This window comes from Dipteris shenzhenensis, chromosome 6 (assembly GCF_047967505.1).
Source record: "Dipteris shenzhenensis isolate YYH24624 ecotype China chromosome 6, Dip_SZ_1.0, whole genome shotgun sequence".
Taxonomy (NCBI): Eukaryota; Viridiplantae; Streptophyta; class Polypodiopsida; order Gleicheniales; family Dipteridaceae; genus Dipteris; species Dipteris shenzhenensis.
The window spans coordinates 51,131,050-51,151,606 of NC_141601.1; the positions used below are offsets into that span (position 1 = coordinate 51,131,050).

A 20,557-nucleotide genomic window follows, 5' to 3' on the forward strand; every position below is an offset into this window, starting at 1 on the left:
TAAAGATGTTAAAACTCTAGAATTAGCTAGGCTATTTGTGGAGCATATCTATAGATTGTATGGGCTACCATCCGGTATTGTTAGCGATCGGGATAGCAAATTTAACAGCCATTTTTGGAGGGCTATGTTTAAGAAGTTAGAGACTTCATTGAATATGAGCTCCGCGGATTAGAGTGATGGTCAAACTGAAAGGGTCAATCAGATCATTGAGGATATGCTTCGAGCATATGTAAGTAAACGGCAAACTAATTGGGAACAATATCTGCCCATATTAGAATTTGCATATAACAGTGCCAAACATTCAGCTACAGGTTTTAGGCCATTCATGATGATGTATGGATTTCAACCAAGAGCCCCAATGACAATGGGACTCGAAAAAGAGAAGATTCAAGCAGCCAAAGACTTTCTTGAAGATATGAATCAAACGCTTAAGTTAGCTAAAGATAGCATAAGAAGAGCTCAAGACAGAATATGAAGTTATGCAAACCCCCACCGTAGAAAGTTGGAGTTTGAAGTAAATGAGAAAGTCTACCTCAAGGTACTTGGATCTTCAGAATCTCTAAAGACAAGTGAATGTCCAAAGTTATCTCCTAGGTATTGTAGACCATTTACAATACTTAAGAGGATTGGAGAACATAGGCGCTCAATGTGTCATCAACTAAGAAAGATTCTCTAAGGTTCCTTGATCCATCAATTACATAAAATGTTGCATTTCCCGTAATAAAGAACACCTTTGAATTATTAGACAGGTCACACACAGGCGTCTATATTATGGAGAGGTTTCAAACAGGTTTATTGATATTATTTCCATCAAAAGGGAAAAGAGAAAGTAGTTCATATTCAAGATAAAAATTCACATTCATTCAAATTTACTGACTGATTAGCTCCATCAAAATGACAATCTTGATTTATAAATAGAATTATAGTCTATACAGCAACTATGACAGTTCACCATCTTATCTGGAAGCACATTGTAGCCACCTGTTCAAATGAGAACACTGTCAGTATACTGTTCTCAAAGTGTACAAACACTTGCTTTCGATATAAGGTAAGATGATAATTAGATGTATAAACCATGCACGCTTTCCAATCACCTTTCAAACTATTGTGAGCACATTGTTCTCAAAGCCATTAGCATGGATGATCGGCCGACTTGGATCCACTCTCCATTCGCCATTTACAATAAACTTGATCTGTTACATACTCAACATCTCAAATTTTCTCGTGATGAAGTAAACAAAAACATTCAACCTGATCAAACTAGCTCACCTCATAGCGGCCAGGGTACAATTGCAAAGCTGTCACAAACACACCAGCACTTGACTTCTGCATCTTTATCTGTAAAAAAGTCAAAACACACGACAACCAGAGTCTAGATCCTAAACACTTTCAATGTGCTTATCTGATAATATCAATAAATAAAGCAGGTTAAATAAGATCTATGAGCCAGTAATCATTCACCGTTTGAATTTTTTAGAACTCCAAGCAAGCTAAGACATCAATATTTGAATTAGAAACTACCAGCAGCAAAACCTTTTGACACCTTATATCTGATGTAGCTAGCACTGAACCTGGCACAAGTTGGATAGCTAGAAAAAGACAAAAGACAAGGCGAATAAACAAACAGCAGAGCATAAAGGCCTGCCATCTGACAAGAAACATCTAAACCAGCCTGGCCACTTGAGTTGACTAAAAACACAGTCAATTGCTTCCACCACAGTAAAATCATGTTCGACAAAGGCCCTTCCCAAACTTGTGAACGGAGCAGCCTATGAAGTGCCTTTAAGCATTTGGATGCAATACTTCTAGAAACCTTAGAATTGCTGAATTGAAGAGCTTCAGTGAAATTGCATTACATGCAAAGACAGAAAATAAGAGACATCCACTGGGGCAAGGATATTTAGCAAGTTGGGCATGTGAGGGAAGGGCTCTCAGTTCCTAAACTAGGACACTTTCATTTGAGTTATTCTGATTCGTGTATCTTTTATATTTACAAGGTACGGCATTTTGTATATATACATGGAAGGCGGGGGTTAGAACATACATAAAAAAGTAGAGAGTAAGAAAGAAGACTAAGTTCCTACGTTCTCATCTCATCAGTACCCAAGCATAAGCCGCTATCTAGTTTCACATTCAAGAGTAAACCCAGTGCTTACTAAGCCATAAAATGCCAAGCCCAAAAAATAAAAAGAATGAAAAAAAAAAGGAAGAAGAAGAAGAAAAAACGTGTGTGAGTGTGTGTGTGTGCGCACGCACCAAAGTTGCAAGAAACGTTACGACAAATAGGGGAACACCGTTTCCCTATGTTTCCTAAATCTTGACGTTTCCGAAACGTGGAAACGCCTTGGAAAGTTTGCCAGCTCTTACGTGTAGCACTGGTCTACCCAAACCTGGCTAGTGGTCTCCACCAAGGATTGGTCGGTGGCTCGTCTGTGGCCATCACTCTCTGACAATGCTCTTGTGGAGATGAAGAAGCCTGAAGACACAACATAGATCTTTAGACGGACCTTGTGGTGATGAATGATGGTATTGATCTATTGCATATAAAGCTTGTGGTGACGAGCAATAGAATCAGTAGAGACGCTAACGATGAACAATCGCCCACCACCCTATGTTGTTCTAACGAAACAATCCACCAAGATTTTGATGGTTTGCATGCGTGTGTAGACAATTCGAATGCATGCAAGCATCTTTATAAGCGCCTTTGTTTAGCAATGTGCCGCACTCCATCACCGAGTATGAATCCACTCAAGTATCGTACCTGATCATGTGCTTGCTTCGTAGTTTACATGCCCTTGCTTCATTCGATGAGCGATGCAATTCTACATTCCATGGTCAAGCCACTATTGGGTTTCGACAGACGTTCAATGTGCTTGTGGAGTCTAACAATTGCTATTAGTGGCGCAGGCTTCTATTTCGTTCAATGACTGTGGATTGACGTTGGCTTCTGTCGTTGTGCAAGTGCAGGTCTTTATCTCGCTAGAGCACTCTATCTCTTAGAATACCAGTCTTCTCTCTCTCTCTCTCTCTCTCTCTCTCTCTCTCTCTCTCTCTCTCTCTCTCTACAGAATTCTTCTTTCTGCTCTTTCTTTCCCCCCTCTACATGAACGATGGCACCAATGATGATAATCTACAATGCTTGTGTATGCATTGTGTGCCAAGAGAAGTGATATTTTCTGTAAAGTACTCGGTGCTTTCTATCAATTCAGACAACGGATTTTGCAGAGGCATTTGAATGAAATGATTGCGAGTTGCCAAACACATATACTTGAACTTAAGAGTTTGCAATAAAGCTGGAATTAAGACTTAAACAGCTTAAACACTAAGTGACATCATTGGAAATTGCAATATGATTGAGGGGCCAAGACGGCCCCCCCCCTTATCCAGGCTCACTTTATTCTAGAAAATGGAGATACAAGACCAAGGTGCTATGCACCTTCCAAACTGATGAACTCAGTGAAAACCTAGGACCTAGATACAAGACTCAAGAGCATATGTGCAAGGTAGACAACAAAAAGGAGGACTCCAAGCTCAGGTTTCAACTCTTGGCTTGCCCAATCCACAAGGAAGAAGCCTGCAACAATCACCACTTACATCCAACATTAGAGGCAAGCACTAGTTTCTAGAAAGATAGTAGAAACAACATGAAATAGTGCTGCAAATGAGATAAACTTGACAATACAGGCTCCCTTCGTGACTTGACCCTTTTGTAGATGAAGTCCTTGATGCCGCTGAAGCTACCTTGGGTGAGGAGAGTGTGGAAATGGGGCTGCTTAGAAAAACAGCCTGTAGGCTAGAGAGAGAAAGCCTTTATGGAGTGATAGCTGTAGAGAGAGAGTGCCAATGCTGATCCCAAGGGAGGGGATGTAAGAGAAAAGCTGCTGCTGTTCCAGAGGTGCACAGAAAGGCAGATTTCTGCAAGGGGAATGGGCTGGAACAGTAGAGAGAGAAATTCTGCAGTAGAGAGAAAGACTGCAGCAGGAGAGAGAAAGGGGCTGTGGCTGCTCCAAGCTAGGAGAAGGAGAGAGGATGCTGCTGCTGTTCCAAAAGAGCTGAGAGGGGGCAGATTTCTGGAGAGGAAGGGCTGGAACTGTAGAGAGAGAATGTGCTGCTGTACAGAGAGAAAGTGCTGCTGAGGTGAGAGAATGGCCTGGGGAGAAGCTGGCTGCACCCAAGGAGCTCGAGAGGTTCTGCTGCATCAACCAAAAGGAGAGAGAAGAAAAGTGACGAATTTTTCATGTAGGGAATGAAGGGGAGAGGCCTTCTTTTATAGGCTCAGCCCCCCCCCCGGCTTAGAGTGGAAGGTGGACACTTGTCCCAGATTTTTGGTGGGCTGCAGTCCCAAAGAGGACAGCCCACAACCTGCCCCAAATCTACCAAATTTGGGGCCAGACACTTGGCTTGCATGCCCTGCCACTTGCCATGCATGCTGTTACATGTGTGGGACAGGTGGACTGACCTGCCAGCTCAGATTCCACATGGCAGTCTGCCACGTGTCACTCCCAAAAACCCTAAAATTTCAAAGTTGTCAGATTTCAATTCTGATCGCACCCACGGGTTCCTAACAGCTTGGACTATCTATTGACGTACTCTAAGGTCATAATTGAGCCATACTGAACTCATTTGTTTGTCGTCTTATCTTGTATCTCCATTACTCTTGGCATGCTGCCAGGCCCACACCCAAAGCTCAGGGAACATTCTCTTGAATGGTTCCTAGGTTAGTATGCAATCTGTGCATTTGATTGGTCCCATGTTTGGGTCCTCAGGTGGGGTGTGGTTTCCAAATGTCCCTCTCAAAGAGAGGCCATCACTCTTGTGGGTCACTAATGCCCATAACCCCAAGCAAGGGGGTCCACCCTCAAATGCTAGACCTAGTCCCCATTGTCCGTAACTGAACAGTAGGAAAACATTTCATTTCTTAATAAGCATACTATTGAAAAACAAAAAGAAATAGTACCAAGCAAGTGGATACATGTTGAAGCAGGATGACATTCCCTCCGTCTTTCATTCGGTTGTCCTCAACTGAAATGCTTCCTCATAAGCATCCAGGATTTCAGGACACTCCTGAAATGTAGCTCTGTCCACCCATTGGGCATCGGTGGATGGGAGCCCTATGAACTTCGAAAGGTACATCTTGCGAGTCGTGCCTCGACGTCCCGTAGTGAGGTTATGCAGAATAATTTGCTATGGGATCAACAAGATCTCAGTGTCCTCTACTTCAGGTGCATCGTCCAGTGTGGGCTCTTGAGGTGGTTCCCCAATGAAGGGTTTCACCAAGCTTACGTGGAAGACATCGTGGATCTTCCAATGCTCTGGAAGTCTCAATCGGACTGAGACATCATTTATTACCTGCAACACCTGAAAAGGACCATAATATCGAAAGGATAGCTTGAAGTAGATGCGCTTTTTGCCTACTTTGGTTTTTAACCGGGCTTTCTCAAATTTCAATAAGACCCATTGGTCTTCTTTCACTGCAAACGCCCTCCGTCTTTTATTTGCAGCTGCTCTTTGTTTCTCCTGTGCCTTTTGAATGGCTGCTTGAACCGTGGCATAAGCAGAGTCATAATCCTCCACGAATTGATCAACGGCAAAAATTTTCTCTTTTGTTTGCATGAGTGGAGTTGGTAAAGATCTACCATATACAATTTCGAAAGGAGCTTTTCCAGTCGAGGAATGAATTGTGTTGTTATAAGCAAACTCCACAAGAGGAAGGGATTTCTCCCAAAAGGTTTGCTGGTCATGCACATAAAATTTCAGCAAATCCAAGAGTGTACTATTCGTAACTTCAGTTTGGCCATCCGTTTGAGGATGAAAACCTAAGGAGAAACTTAGAAGAGTTCCAAGGTTCTCAAACAAAGCCTGCTAGAAGTTACTAGTGAACTTTGAGTCTCTATCTGATACTATAGACTTGGGCATGCCGTGGTGTCTAAAGATGTGTCTAATAAATAAATGGGCAGCTTCAGATTCTTTCTGCAAGCAATAAAGTAAGCTTGCTTGCTGAATCGATCTACTATCACCCAAATCATGTCATGATTTTGATTGGTCCTGGGAATTCCTGTAATGAAGTCCATGGTGATGTGTTCCCATGGTCTCTCAGGAATGGGTAGGGGCTGAAGGAAACCCTTGGGTTTTCCTCTCTCATACTTAGCTTTTTGACATGCGAGACAAGCTGAAATGTAGGCAGCAGTGTCCTTTTTCATGTTAGGCCAGTAGAAAAATTTATCCATGGCTGAAAAAGTGGCCACAATACCCCTATGACCAGCATAGGGTGGGTTATGGCTTTCCTCCATCACTTTAGATCTAAGCTACTTTGTGATACATAGTTTGTTCTCCATGAATAAATAGCCATCCCTGATGTGGTAGGCATGATGGGTGCCTCCATCTTTCAAATGTGCCCATGGCTGAGCAAAATCAGCATCTCCCTCAAAATTCTTTAAGGGCTGTTAGCTCATCATGATAGGGAACTGAAATATGGTGAAGCCGTGGTCTATGAGAAAGGGCATCAGCCATTACATTCTCTTTTCCAGGAGTATATTGTATCTGAAAATGAAATGATTGCAGAAAGGTAGACCATTTCATATGTCTCTCTCTGATCAGAGGTTGAGTTAGAAAATATTTAAGACTTTCATGATCAGTTTTTACAAGAAAATCTATCATTAAAAGATAATGTTTCCAAAGTTTGAGAGCATGAATTACAGCTAAGAGTTCTTTTTCATAGATATCATATTGAAGTTCAGCATCCCTTAGCCGTCGGCTTTCAAAGGCCAAAGCATGACCATCCTGGGTAAGAGAAGCCCCAAGGCAATCGCCACTAGCATCAGCTGCTACTAGGAATGGTTTCCTTAAGTCAGGAATGATAAGTACAAGAGCTGTAGTGAGGGCATGCCGAGAATTACATCTGATCCTTGAAGTGGTGCCACCATGAAGGGTAGATGATCCAAGTACCCCTGGATGTGTACCCGAAGCTTGCAGTGCCATCTCATGAGAAATAAAGTTATGAGTAGCTCCACTATCGAACAAAAACAAAGCGGATTGATCCTTTACCTGACCCCATGTTTTCAACAAACTATGGGTGTCGTTTGGAGGTGCTTCCACCTTGTTAACTACCAAAACTGGCTTTTTGGGGGCTGCTTCTTTGTTGCTGCTGTTTTTGGCAGCTTGAGGGCATTCGTAGAAGTTGTGGCCTCGCTCACCACACTTGAAACACCGCCCTTCGGAGTAATACTTTTGCTTCTGTTGTGAAGACAATGAGCTGAAAGTGTGGGCTGCTTTCTTCGAAGGAGGCTGGCTGGCTGACTTTTGCTCTTTTGGTGCGTCCTTTGCTGTCTCCTTACCCTTTTGTTCCTTGGAAGAGGTTCCCTGGGACTTCCGCTTGTTGTTGTTGCCATTCCGCTTGTTGGAGAAAGACTGTTTCTTCTCCACCTTCAAGGCGATGTTGATGGTGTCTTCGAGAGAAGTAGGAGTGGCAATGTCCACCTCATGCTGAACGACATACCGTAGGCCAGCAAAGAACTTCCTTTGCTGCTCTTTATTATCCTTCCTACTGAATGCTTGAACTTTTAACAAAGTATCCCAAAAATGATCAACATACTCACTGACTTTCTCTTCTTGGCGTTGGCAGAGGATGTCCCACTGCACCATTGTATCTCTCTTAAACTCCTTAGGCAGGAAGTGCCTCATCAAGTTCTTCTTGAAGCGCTTCCAGGTGTGGGCTTGCTGTCCAGTGTTGACCATAGCTGCCCACAAGAGTAAAGCACAGTCTTGCATGTGCAGGACGGCAAACCGGATCTTCGCCTTGTCTTCGTACTCGTCCCCCTAAAAGAAATACTCGAGGTCTTGGATCCAGGCTAGCAAGACCTTGGGCTTAAGGTAAGAGGCAAAGAAGGTGTTTGCCAGATTCATCACAGTAAGGTGTTTTTCAAGTGCCATGATACCACGGTTTGCACAAGATCCCGAGCCACTTTGGAAATATGTTACATTAAAGGGCAGCTTTGGCGAAGGAGGCAGCAAGAAGTGATCGTGCAAATGGATGTGAAAAAACTTGCGGCTCATACTCTCGTGTGCGTGCCCATCTTCTAGGAATAAAGAACATGGGTGTCCCAAGTTTGCAACAAGGTGCCACTAGATGAGAAGGTAGCAATGGCACGTGAAGATCATGAATCTTCTAGTAGGAAGCACAAGGGTCCTGCTAGTCCCAATTCGAGTGCCGATCCAAAGGCATTATCATGCCCATTGTATTCAACAATGATTCAAGGGAGGAGGTTGATGACTCTATGGCTCGTTGCTTATATGCCAATGGATTGCCATTTGCTCTTGCACGGTCACCATATTTCACAGGCATGGTAAGAGCAATTGCTTCATTTAGAAGGGGATATAAGCCTCCAACTTGAGAAGCTCCGTACGTCTCTTTTGAACAAGGAGCAAGAGTGTCAAGGAGCCTATCCACGGTTGAATCTACTTGGCCATACTATGGATACTCTATTGTTTCTAATGGCTGGACCACCACTGCAAGGAGACCTCTTCTAAACATTATGATTTGCAGTGCACGAGGAATTGTATTCATAGATACCAGTGGAGATGCAAAAATAGGAGAATACATTGCAGCTGCATTAAAAGAGACTATCTTGGAGGTGGGTGTTGAACATGTAGTTCAAGTTGTTACTGATAATGCCTCGAACTACAAGCTAGTTGGTCGCCTTGTGGAGCAAGAGCTCAAACATGTCTTTTGGACCCCGTGTGCTGCCCATTGTTTGAACTTGTTGCTGAAGGACCTCTAAGCCCTGGCATGGATGGATCATGAGCTGGCAATCTGTCATGGCAAGGAGGTGCAGCGATTCAACTCCATTTATGAGGCACCAAGGGGTATGCTGTCCAAATTTTCAAAATTGAAGTTGTTGAAGCCCGGTGATACTAGATTTGCATTAAACTTCATATGCAATGAAGCCTTGAAGATTCAAAACACCACACTGTCAACCTCGTTTTGGGATGAAGTGGAGAAGTATATGAGGGTGTGCTGGCCTATCATGCACATGTTACAATTGCTGGACAAGGATGATGCATGTCTTGGTGTGATCTATGAAGGTATTGATCAAATGCTTGGGAATATAAAAGAGGTCCTAGCCGAAGAAAGCAATGGAGACAATGCGTATTAAGAAATATGAGAAATTGCAGAGTTGAGATGGGATATGCTCATTCTCCTCTCCATGCCACAGCCTTTCTTCTTAATCCGAAATGGTTTGGTAAGAATCCACAACAAGATGCTGAAGTGATGAGAGGTTGGAGGCAGACTCTAGATAGAGTGGGAAAGGATGCTGCAGAGAGGACTTTGATGAAGGATCAATTGTCAATGTATCTTGGCCAAGTGGGTGCATTTGGTGAGCCCTCTGCTGCTTCAGATAGAGAGTGTCTTTCTCCCATTGCTTGGTGGGAGAACTATGGTTCAGATACCCCTCAATTGCAAAAGTCCTCTGAAGACCAAAAATCGGCCTATGGGACCTGAAACAATACAAAACCTTACATACATAAAGACTCCTCCCTCAAAGGGGAGGGTAATAAGAGAAACTACCTTTATGTCTAGGTGAGTTTCTGTGCTTGAAAAGCTTAGATACAAATGTTCCTAAAGCTGAGGGTGACGCCTTATGTAGCAAATCAGCCAATCTGTTATGTCCCTCAAGAAGAGAGCTGAACTTTTTCCTAATGTGTGCATAGTAAGGGCATATCATTACCATGTGTTCTTATGTTTCTGGCATACCCTGGTCACATAATTGGCATATTCTGCTCTCTCTTGGCATGTCTTTCCATCCTCCTATTTCAATTTGCAGCTGGTGTGATTGGGTGCGAAGTGAAGCCAAAGCCCTCCGCTTATGCATTGCCATAGGTGTGCAAATGTACTTCTGTGTGGCTGACTCCTCTGCCGTATAAGTGGGCCAATATTGGGGGTTGATAAATGTGCAGTAGTACTCGAACTTATCTCTATTTTTAGCTGTTTGCCATTTCCTGTGTAGTGCATTCAACAGGTCACGATGAAAAGCATCTTCATCTACCTCCTCTGGTGAGTAGTTCAAGTACTCCTCTACCTCCCACTTCCTGAACCAATTTCTCAGATCTAGTGCCCATCCAGATGTCAAAATCTTGCTCTTGTTTGTCTTTTGGGGCTTTTGACTTTCTCCCCATGCCCTCTTTGGCAGGCTTTCAGCATCCATGCCTTTGACCTTTGTAATGTATCTAAGTACCTTCTTTAAAGCATGTAACTCTATGGGTAAGCATCCTGTCTCTAGAGGTAGCAGAGAGTAGGGTGTAGTAGCCTTGATGCCAAGGTGTCTCCTAATAAAAGATTTCTGCATTTTTTCCAAATCATTCCATTTCGAGGATGATATACTCCCACCCCACACCTCTACACTCCATAGAGCACTGTCTGTATCACATATGCCCCAAAAGTCATGTTTCGTACATGCCATCTTCTTGTATTGCTATTACTGCAGTCATTTTCAAATTGGTAATACTTTCCCCATCCTGCATCAAGTCTCCGTTGCACACAGCTGCTCCATTTATTATTGGCTGGAATTTCAATGCCTAGGTATTTGAATGAGTGCACTGTATCAACTGGTTGACCCATGTATGAGATTGAGGGGGGGTTGCTTGGCTGTATAGTTTTGACTGTCATGAGTTTAGTTTTGGTAACATTAACAGCCAGCCCACTTTCCGAACAGAATATGCCGAGTATATCCATCATTTGTTGCATCTTGCTCTCACTATCAATGAAAACAACCACATCATCTGCATAAAGAAGCAACCAAATCCCAAAACCTACTAGGTTAAGACTGGACAATTCTCTTTTACATGCTTCTTTGTGCACCAATTTCTCAAGTCTATCAATGCACAATCCAAACAAGGTGGGTGAGAGCGGGCATCCTTGTTTGACCCCCATATCACTGTAGAATTCTTGTGACATCCCATCCTTACATTTCAGCTGGCATTTTACTTTCTCATAAAGTCTAAAGACAGCGAACCTTATCTCCTCGGGCACTTCTATGCATTGCATTCTCTCCCATAGCACGTCTCTGGGCACTGTATCAAATGCCTTTTTAAAGTCAATAAAACAACAAAAGAGTGGCTTCCCCTTGAGGCGGCTTTCCTCCATCAAAACTCGGAGGGTGACTAGGTGATCCACCGTAGAGTGTTTGGGCCTGAAACCCGCTTGTCCCACTGCCCTCTTCTTTTCCTTTTCTGCCCAAATACTCAACTTTGCCTCTGCTATTGTACTATATAGCTTGGCTAGAGTGGAACATACCATAATGGTTCTATAGTTTGATAATTGATCGCGGTCACCCCCGAGAGAGAGAGAGAGAGTTCATTATGTTGGATTCTTTATTAAAACCAAGTCTCAGAAGAGATCATCATTGCATAAAGTCAAATTCACACGTAAAACGATAGAAGCTTCATGAAATGTATGTTCGACAACCCTAACCTTGCTCCATCGTGCCACTCCTTGGCATTCGAACTGGTGTGGTACTGAGCTACCTGTTCAGTCCCCCCCCCCCCCTCCCCCACTTTTTGTCCTTTCTTCATTCTGCCCTGCCTGCTCGTCAGGTGTTTTTGAAGCAGCTTCTCTCATCTTCTCACCAATCAGCCCCCTGGCTACCGACAACAGAGGGCGCTGCCACTCCTGTCAATGCATTGGATAGGGGTGTCTGAAGAGCGCTTCAATCGGAGCCAGTTTGCCTGCAGAACTTCAAGGAACAGTTTTCGCCCTCCCTTTTCTCCCTCCAAGCAGTTTGACTGTTTAAGCTTTCACTTCATAGTTTGCATGCTGGAGGGAAATTTCGGCTCCTTAGGCACGTCTCGACGGAAGAAATCATGGTTCCCCCTATGCAGGTCTGAGCAGATTTTTTTCTTCTTTTTTGAGTGTGTGTGTTGGGGAAAGAAGAAAGGGGAAGGGTTGTTTATTATACTGTAATGAGGGTTTGGGATTGACTTTCATCTCCCACCTCATCGGCATGATTATGAGAGGTCATGGATTGAGATTTTCTGTGCCTCAGTTGTTGGGGTTTTTTGTCGGAGGCTTGCAACGGAGAGCGCTCTCCCATCTCTTCTGTTTGCTAAGATAGAGCAAAGTTGGTGCCCGTGAGAATACCAATGCTCTGTTGGAATAAACAGCCCCCTAAAGTAATTCTGGGTGCCTTTCCTTAAAGGATAAGACTAATCCCTTAGAATTGATGATGTTTGAGATATGTCCATCAAGAGGTTGTAAGCCAGAAAAGATCTTCAGCAAACAAGCACCTTCACGAAGTTTCCTTCAACCACCATGAAATGAAGGGACGTAGTTGCCAAGGGAGCACGTGCACATGTGGTGAAGAGAGAGAGAGAGAGAGAGAGAGAGAGAGAGAGAGAGAGGCTGAAAACAAGACCCCAAACTGGACCCTTACTCTTTGTTCCACACCAAAAAAAAAGGCTTTTCAAAACAGCAAAACTATTCTGAAACCTTCGAGCGGGAAAATATCTGGCAGTGCAGCAGGCGAAAGGATGAAAATTGTACACACACTGTAAATATAGAAAGCTAAAATCCAGAATATTGAAAAGAAGGAAATTAGCCACTTTACCTGACTGGTCCATCCATCAAAAGAGCCAGCCAAAAGAACTTCTGAAGCAGGCCTTGGCCAAACAATACGGGCAGTACGCATATTTTTTAAAACACTAGTAGTTTCAGCGAGCCTCTGATCCTTCTCCTCTATTATTTTTTGAGCCTCTCTATGACACATATACCAATTGAACAGATTAGTACAAGACAATTATTCTTACACAGAGGAACTTTGGACACCTCAAAATATGAATACAGAGCAGAAATCAAAAATTTTGCAAACAGGAGTCTTCCATACATTAGCTCAAGAGCAAACTTCCCCTCCAATGCAGCTAGTTGGGCACGCGTGGTACGAAGCTCTTTGCGTATGCACATAAGCTCAGTTTCACGAAACTCCAATGCATCTGAAGCTTTTTCGAGCTCAATAAGTGTTAGGTCATGTACCTGCGATTTCGTGACATCAAGTACCAACAGTTTACCAGCAAGGTTATCCTTCAAACACCTGCTCTAGTGCAAGGATAATACTTGCCTACCATTTTCAAGTACCAATGAGAACCGAACCCATGTGACTACTCAGCTTTACATTTCTTCTTAGCAAATCCAGCATACAGTCAATGCACAACTCATATGGAGCAAGTAAGAAAACACATAAGAGCATTTATGACTGCATAAAGTGAATGAAGCCAGCACCACCCTCCTAGCAGATGGAGTTGACTAACATCAATGTGAACACAGCAAATGTCATGCACAAAGGCCAACCAAAGCCAAAGTAACAGAAGTGCCACCTTTCTAAAAACTCACCTCTATCCTCAGAATTTTATTAAGGTCTTAATCCAGTACAAGTCCACAATTGAACAAACAACCAGATACAATATAAGGTGGCACCAAGGCATTTATATGTCCATTGAAAAGCAGTATATATTGATACTACAGGATCAGTCAAATAACCAAAGGCCTGAAACAACAAAACATTGCCAAACTCTATACACACACACTTTTTTTTTTGTGAAACTATGAACATCACATTATGTAACAATCATTTTACAAAAGGGAAGGACTCCAGAAAAGAGCCAATGCCCTATTCATCACACACACACGCGCGCGCGCGTGCATCCCATTTGGTATAGCAGTTAAGCTGACCTATCCACGATGAGAGAATGGCTACCAGATCAGGTTTGCCGTTGTAATAAGTGAAAGCTATTTCTTCGACATCATGGCTCACTCCGTCGCTCAAAAGAGCCCACATTGGTGTTTACTGTTCCAAGCACTGCTGGGTAAAAGTCGCATACTGCTTAGCTTGCCCTTCTCTTCTCCTTGCCTCTACATCAGCCTCTCAAACTCACCTTCATGCACATCTCATCCTCAATGGATAAATACGGAGAGTTTGGAGGGGGAAGAAAATGGAAACTGCTGAGTATCTGTCTCCTCCTGGAGATGAAAAGAATATCTCCCTAGAGGTAAATGTTAACCCTCTGGTTGGCTAAGCTTACCCCAGTTAGCTAGAAAGGTACCACATCAGCTCAATTGCTGGTATATATTGACGATGTCAAGTGGGAGATGAGTTAGGGTAAGCTTGGCTAATTAAAGCAAGGGGTTGAGGTTATATAACCTAGGCCGGCACTCACTTGAGGCTAATGATCATTAAACCTAAGCAGTACTCTATAGCCCAAGGATTGTGAATGTAGGTGCACCTGAGGGGTATGTCTTGGTGGTATGGGATGCCAAGGCTTCTGTAGCTACCCTAATCCCCCAGCTCAAGGGTGAGTTTGGAGGTTGGTACAAACTTTACATTTGTTTGAGTGACCTTAGGAGATCCCTTTGCTGTTTGGAAGTGTAGCCAGCGTCTCTCTCTCTCTCTCTCTCTCTCTCTCTCTCTCTCTCTTTGTGTGTGTGCGTGCTGCTGGCTCTCCTCTCTCAGCCATCCCTCTCAGCTGCTTTGCTGCCTCTCCTCTTTCGCCCTAGCCTATCCTTTCCTACTCCTGGCTGAGCTGAGCTCCATGGTCTCAGCTAGGGGGTTTGCGATAACTCAGGAGCAAAATCAAAGTTTGCCCTAGCCTGTCACTCGAAGCTCGCAGGTCATTGAATAATTTTCCTGAGCTGGGCCTAGTTTCTTGCTTTCACAAGACACCAGTTGTCCACCTTGGATCAAAAGGGCTCCCACAGTTCTATTACTTGTATAAGTTTCAAGTACAAAAGATTTATTTGGATCATTTACTTTTAAAGCTTTTGTAGGATGAGACCACTCTAGAATAGCTTTAACTTTCTCTGGATCCATACATATCTTGAACGTAGTGGAAGCACTTGTTAGCCCGAAGGGGATTACTCTAAATTGGTAATGAATCTTTCAGCATCTTGGACACATGATCGAGATGGATCCTAACCTGATGATACCCAAAATGTAAGCATAGTCACCAGAGACGCTTCTAGAAATGCTTTTGAGGGGTTCCGAAGGGAAATGCTTCAAAAATCTAACGAGGAGTTTCATGTCATGCACCCTAATTGGTAGAGATCTTCCACAGTTTGAAAATGAATCCCTAAGCATAAGATTTGGGTAAGTATCCTAGAAATTAGAGTTTTTAAGGAAGGCCTTACCATTGTAACATGTCATGGGCTTATTAACCTAAATTGTTCAAATGGTGAGGCATGGACATGAGTAAGTATTTAATGCTACTAAACAGTGGCCTTTAATGACCAAAGTATGTAGGCTATTAGGATAGCACATTTATATAACCACATTCTGAAGTATTTTATTAGTCAAAAACAGTTAATTGACAAGTAAAAGAAATGGTTTCACATGTCTAAGCGTATAATTTCAGTATTTATCAATCCCTAAACACAAATGGAGCAGAATCAGTATGGACTTTATTCCTTCATTACCTACTAGCTTGGGGAGTATAATGGTATTTTTATGGTTGTAGACCTCTCACTAAATATGCCCAATTCATGCCATATAAACCACCCATGGAGCTGCTCAAATAGCGGAGATTTTCCCGAAGAACTGTTCCAACTTCATGGTCTACCCAGTGAGATGCAAAGGACAACACATTTGTATCCCACTTTTGGCGGGAATTGATGGACAAACTTCGGACCAAGTTGATGGACAAACTTCACTCCAAAGTTAAGCTTGAGTAAAGCTTTTTGCCATGGACAAACAGAACAGATTAACCAATGGGTTGAAGGTTATCTAAGAGACCATGTATCAGATCAGCAAACTAAGTGGATAGACTACCTACATCTGATGTCATGTTTCTAACAGAACCGTTGCATTGTATGTGTATGAATCACTTCAACCAGTGATGGTGGACCTGAGGGATATAGCAGTCGCAGTTGTAGCCTTTCAACTAAAACACGAGGGATACTAATTTAAATCTGTAAGATTGGATAGATGAGGGATATATAAAGAGCACACAAGGGAGGCACAGCAAAAAATGAAATTCTGGCTGATAGGAGAAGAAGTTCAAGAGGGAGGGTATGTTTACCTATGGCTTAACCCCTATTGTTATTCAATCCTCGAAGATCGAGAGTGAGAGCTGGCACCGTGGTAATACGGGCCTTTTCTTATTCTAAAAAGGATTGGTAACATGGCCTTCAAGTTTGGACCTTCCTTCTACATCCAAGATGCACAACGTGTTTCATGTGAACTACTTGAAAGGGTTATGATTCAGAAAATCTTGCCACCATTGGATTGTGATGGGACTCTCGTTCTAGAATTTGAAAGGGAAATCATTACCATCAGCTGATGAGTTGTGTTTCCTTTAGCAGAAGCTTGGGAAGATCTAAGCGAGATCAAATCACAAGGATAGCAGCTCGCAATTCAGCCCTCCTCTCTCCTATAAATACAGCCTCCATTGGGGGGATTGCTGTACTTTCGCAGACGCCACTGAGAGCACGCAGCTGAGCAGGTGTAAGGCAGATTTGGAAGGTATCTTCAGGCTTCAAACTGAGGTCTTTTGGCAGCAGGTTTACTACACATTATGAGTACTTCTGTGAGGTACTGTGCATGAGATTGACTGTTCAGTGTCTCAGATCTGAGTGTCTTTGAGAGTGACACATGTCTCTACAAATTGGATCTACTTAAGACTCACCTTTGGTTCAAAGTTCTTCCTTTGGTTTGCATTTGTTCCACTGCATAGGCACCCGACTATTAGTTAGCATGCTATCAAGGTCAAGAGTGATACATGCCCGATTTTCTAACAGATGACTCCAGAAACATGTCTGAACTCATTCTCTAAAAACAGCTATGGTGTCATCTACAAGGCTTTTTTTTTTTTTTTAACCATAAACTCTTATCAAGTATGGTGCGGACTAGTACTATGACATCTCCACTGGCCTCACCAACGCTTAAAACTGCGTTGAACTCCAAGAGAAGGTATTAGTAACAAGAGACTCCACGAAAATGCAACTAGCATAAAGGAAGCAGCGTGTGGGCGGGCCAGCAAAAGAAAGCTGAGAGCAGCCATAGAGAAGATTGTGGAGAGGATCGAGAAGCCTTCGAGAGGATGGAGCACAACCTTAGACAGATCGAGCAGCTTTTGATATCTATCACGTCATATGCCCAAACCCAAGGCACTAAGGACATTGTATGTTAAGTAGTCATTTGATCGGTCTACGGTCCGTGTATTTGGTTGGTCCCATTTACAGGACCTAAGGTGGGAGTCTTAGAGTTCTTCCAGTAAGGTACCAGTCGTGTGGGACACTACTGCCCATAACCTCTTTAAAGAGGTCCAACATCAAATGCTAAGACCCTAACCAGTGCATGTCTAAGCAACAAGGAAAACAATGCATGCATATCTTGCAACAAATTTTAATCTAGTGCAACGAACTTTAAAAAAGTAACCAAATTAATGAATTTTGTCAAAACAGCTTGACTCTTTGAAAACATAACATATATGTCTGTAATCAGAACTAAGGAGGACTACATAGGCTGAATTCAGGAATCAAGACTGCTCTGGGGCCATTGCATTGTCTGCTATACCTGGTTCACCCTGTCATTGTGAGTTAAAGCTCGCCTTCCATACTGAAGCATACTTAGGGTTTCAATTAGCTTGGATTCCAGACCATGAATACGCGTAGTGATGGGAACACTAGTTTCCTCATACTGCAACCCATATGGTGCCTCCTGAGAGCTAGATTTGACCTTCAGCAACCATTCCTTCCTTCTATCAACTTTCTCGTTTATCCTGTCAAATGCTTGGTTCGTGTTGAAGACTGTGCCTTCATCCTCCAACGTTTTCCTCCTCTTCTTTTTCTTACTTCTGCTCTTTACAGGTGTTGAAGCGTCTGAGTTTTTCCTTCCTCCTGCATTGTCAATCATGACTGTGAGAGTGGATAGTGTCTTTAATGAAAGCATTTATTGCAACGTCATTCATGCTGGAAATGTCCTACGCACTGCCGGGTGCATTCACCTCTTGGTCGCTTATGTGACCCACAGCCATTTCTCAAAAGAAATGAATCAGGTGTGTTCTTTCCTTTTAGGATAGGGTTCCTTCTGTACACACCTTCCTCTTCAATTGCATGGTTATCTGAAATAGCTGTTTCCCCACCATGCTCTGGCTTCACACACATGGAGCATTTAACCCGAACAGAAATGAGCAGATATTCTTACGTCGTCTCTTACAAGTACCAAAACTTCTCAGCAAGAAATCACGTCTCCTATTCAAATGACGGATCAGTACAACTTATATTAATTGCATACCTTTCTCAAGGACTTTGCCAGACCAAACAACTTTGCAAACTGTTCCCACCCTCTCTTTCTGTCTACTAATGCCAATCCATGAGGAGGACCGCCTTGAGGTTCTGATCCCAAATTGCCTGAAATCGAATCTTGCTCCTCTCGCAGCATGGCTGTAGTGGGATAAAAAGATCCGCTAGCTTCATTTGCTGAAAGTTCGCACGCATCTTTTCTTCTGCCCCAGGAAATTGAACGAAAACGTTATATTCAAAACAGCACCTACAATGGCTTACGTGCCAACAAAGTTATTAAAGTTTGACACTCTTAGAAAATTTATATAGAATTTCAACCATACAACCAAACAGACAGATGCGTTCGTGACTGGCAGTACTCTTTGGAAACTTGTCTATCCTGATCGGTAAGCATGCTTTTGCCATCTCCGTTGATTAATTTCGGTGCTCCCACAAGATTGTTTGGGGTTTGTTTGGCAACACTCCCCACTATCGACGCATCCTACACAGCCAAGAAGCAGCACATTATCATGAACCTCTTCAAACTAAATGAGGGGAAAAAAATATAGTCCACATCTCAAAGGAAATGCCAACCTCAGGCTGAACAATAGCCGTCTTTTCCTCGCTGTCACACTCCAAGTCCCATCCCGCTGTGAGCCAACCCCCCTTTGCAAGAATAGCATTAACTAGGTCTGTGCGACCTGCCCTAAGCAGCTCCGATTTCGTAGGAAAGGAGACGGGCTTATCAGAATTTTCCATGAACTTCAAAATCTCAAATTCCAAGTCTGCGGACCCTTCTTGTTGAAACGAAAGATCCTTACGATCGGCGTAAAGACGCTTCTGATTTCTGTTGAGGCATCCTGAATAATCGCAAACTTTCGGCAGGGGCCAGATTGTAACGCGTTTAGTCGAACACAGTAAATGGTGGACCATTGCAAATTTCTGTTTCCTCGATTCGCCCATATATTTGCAGCTAATCGATTTCCTGACGAGCGGCCGATGAATTTGATATGTAGAAAGTAGTGTAGCATTAAAAGGTTCGATTCGATGGAAATAGCCACCGTGGGGCGAAGCCGCGGGCAAGGATGCAAACTTGTGGATTTGAGTGGGCTCAGAAGAAACGGGGAGACTGCAGCAGAGGAGGCGCGAAGCTCCATCCATGAACATAACTCAAATGCATCCATAGACGCTGCGAAAGCACAATCTGTAGACTCCCCAGCGGGGAAGACAGAAATGGAACGAGAGCGAGAAGAGACACATGAGGAAAAGGAGGCGCGATACTTTTGAATAAATTGCTTGTGTAAGCTGTGTGTTTCTCTTCAATACCTCTCATCCGCTGGCAAAGAACCGCTGCGAAGAGGCGACAGCGTTCCTGTAAAGTATCTCTAGAAATCAGTGTCAAATTGTGTGATTCATCGAACGACCATCTCCTTCATCTTCCGGTCAGACACACGAAATTTTCCAAAACTCTTTAGACTGGCTTGCTTGCTAGCTTGTTCGCTCTGAAAGTGCCATTGTTCTTGATGCTGCAGTGCTCCAAGCGCGAGTCATGGCCGGCAAGATCAAGACGCGACGGTTTGCAGGGGAGAGAAGCTGATGCTCTCTGAAATCTTTCTTGGGGAACGAAGAAAGGAAGGAGAATGAAGAGCAGGAGGAGGAAGAGGGAGATGATTGTTGGGAAGAGCAGGAGGAGCGAGCAAGAAAGGTGGAATGCGATAGAAGGGAAGAGGACATGGAAAGGTCGAAGAAGAAGAGGACAAGCACAGAATGAAGAGGAAGACTGCCACGTATGCTTCTTCTAGGTAAGAGCTACCTTGATTTTCTTGTTGAGTTCGAAAAAGTAGTAAGAATGAATTCATGTTTTTTTGTCCAAACCTTGAAAAGAGGAATTCTCCTTTTAAGATTTGTCTCTTGTCCAACACTTCCACCGTTGCCTTTCTACGTCCACTTTCTCGCCTTGCGCATTTGCACATTCTCACCCTCCACCCAATTTTTCACACGTCGCTTGGAGCTCTTCGGGCCCATCCATGATCTGTGGGCTGTGCCGACAATGCTCAAGTCTGTACACACCCTAACCCGAAAAGGAGAGGCACCCTATACAACAAGATTCATACTCAAGCCACAGAGAATTTTGCCTCCATGGTAACCTCTTCTTTGCCCACATCTTGCCTATCCCCTCCACTTGCCTTTTTCGAAGACTTTCAAGGTAAACATAAGCAACGATTTCCCCATACTCTAAAGTTACGACCCATGCTCTACAGCGATACATCTTTAACAACTAGAGAATGTTTTAGCATC

The 20,557-nt window shown here is 43.3% G+C and overlaps 1 protein-coding gene and 1 pseudogene across 1 annotated transcript; one reads left to right on the forward strand and one right to left on the reverse strand.

Annotated features, from left to right (window-relative positions):
• Positions 1-874: 874 nt before the first annotated feature.
• Positions 875-20,011, reverse strand: LOC147901308 (5'-AMP-activated protein kinase-like protein). The gene is made up of 10 exons (XM_087375374.1): positions 18,854-20,011; positions 18,640-18,761; positions 18,273-18,483; positions 17,983-18,130; positions 17,553-17,875; positions 12,876-13,021; positions 12,600-12,747; positions 1,270-1,338; positions 1,095-1,193; positions 875-981 (listed from the first exon to the last, which is right to left on the reverse strand). Exons 1-9 carry the CDS (start codon positions 19,424-19,426, stop codon positions 1,098-1,100), a joined length of 1,836 nt encoding a protein of 611 aa, XP_087231500.1. The 5' UTR covers positions 19,427-20,011; the 3' UTR covers positions 875-981; positions 1,095-1,097.
• LOC147901309 (uncharacterized) lies at positions 7,996-9,499 on the forward strand (annotated as a pseudogene).
• Positions 20,012-20,557: the final 546 nt, after the last annotated feature.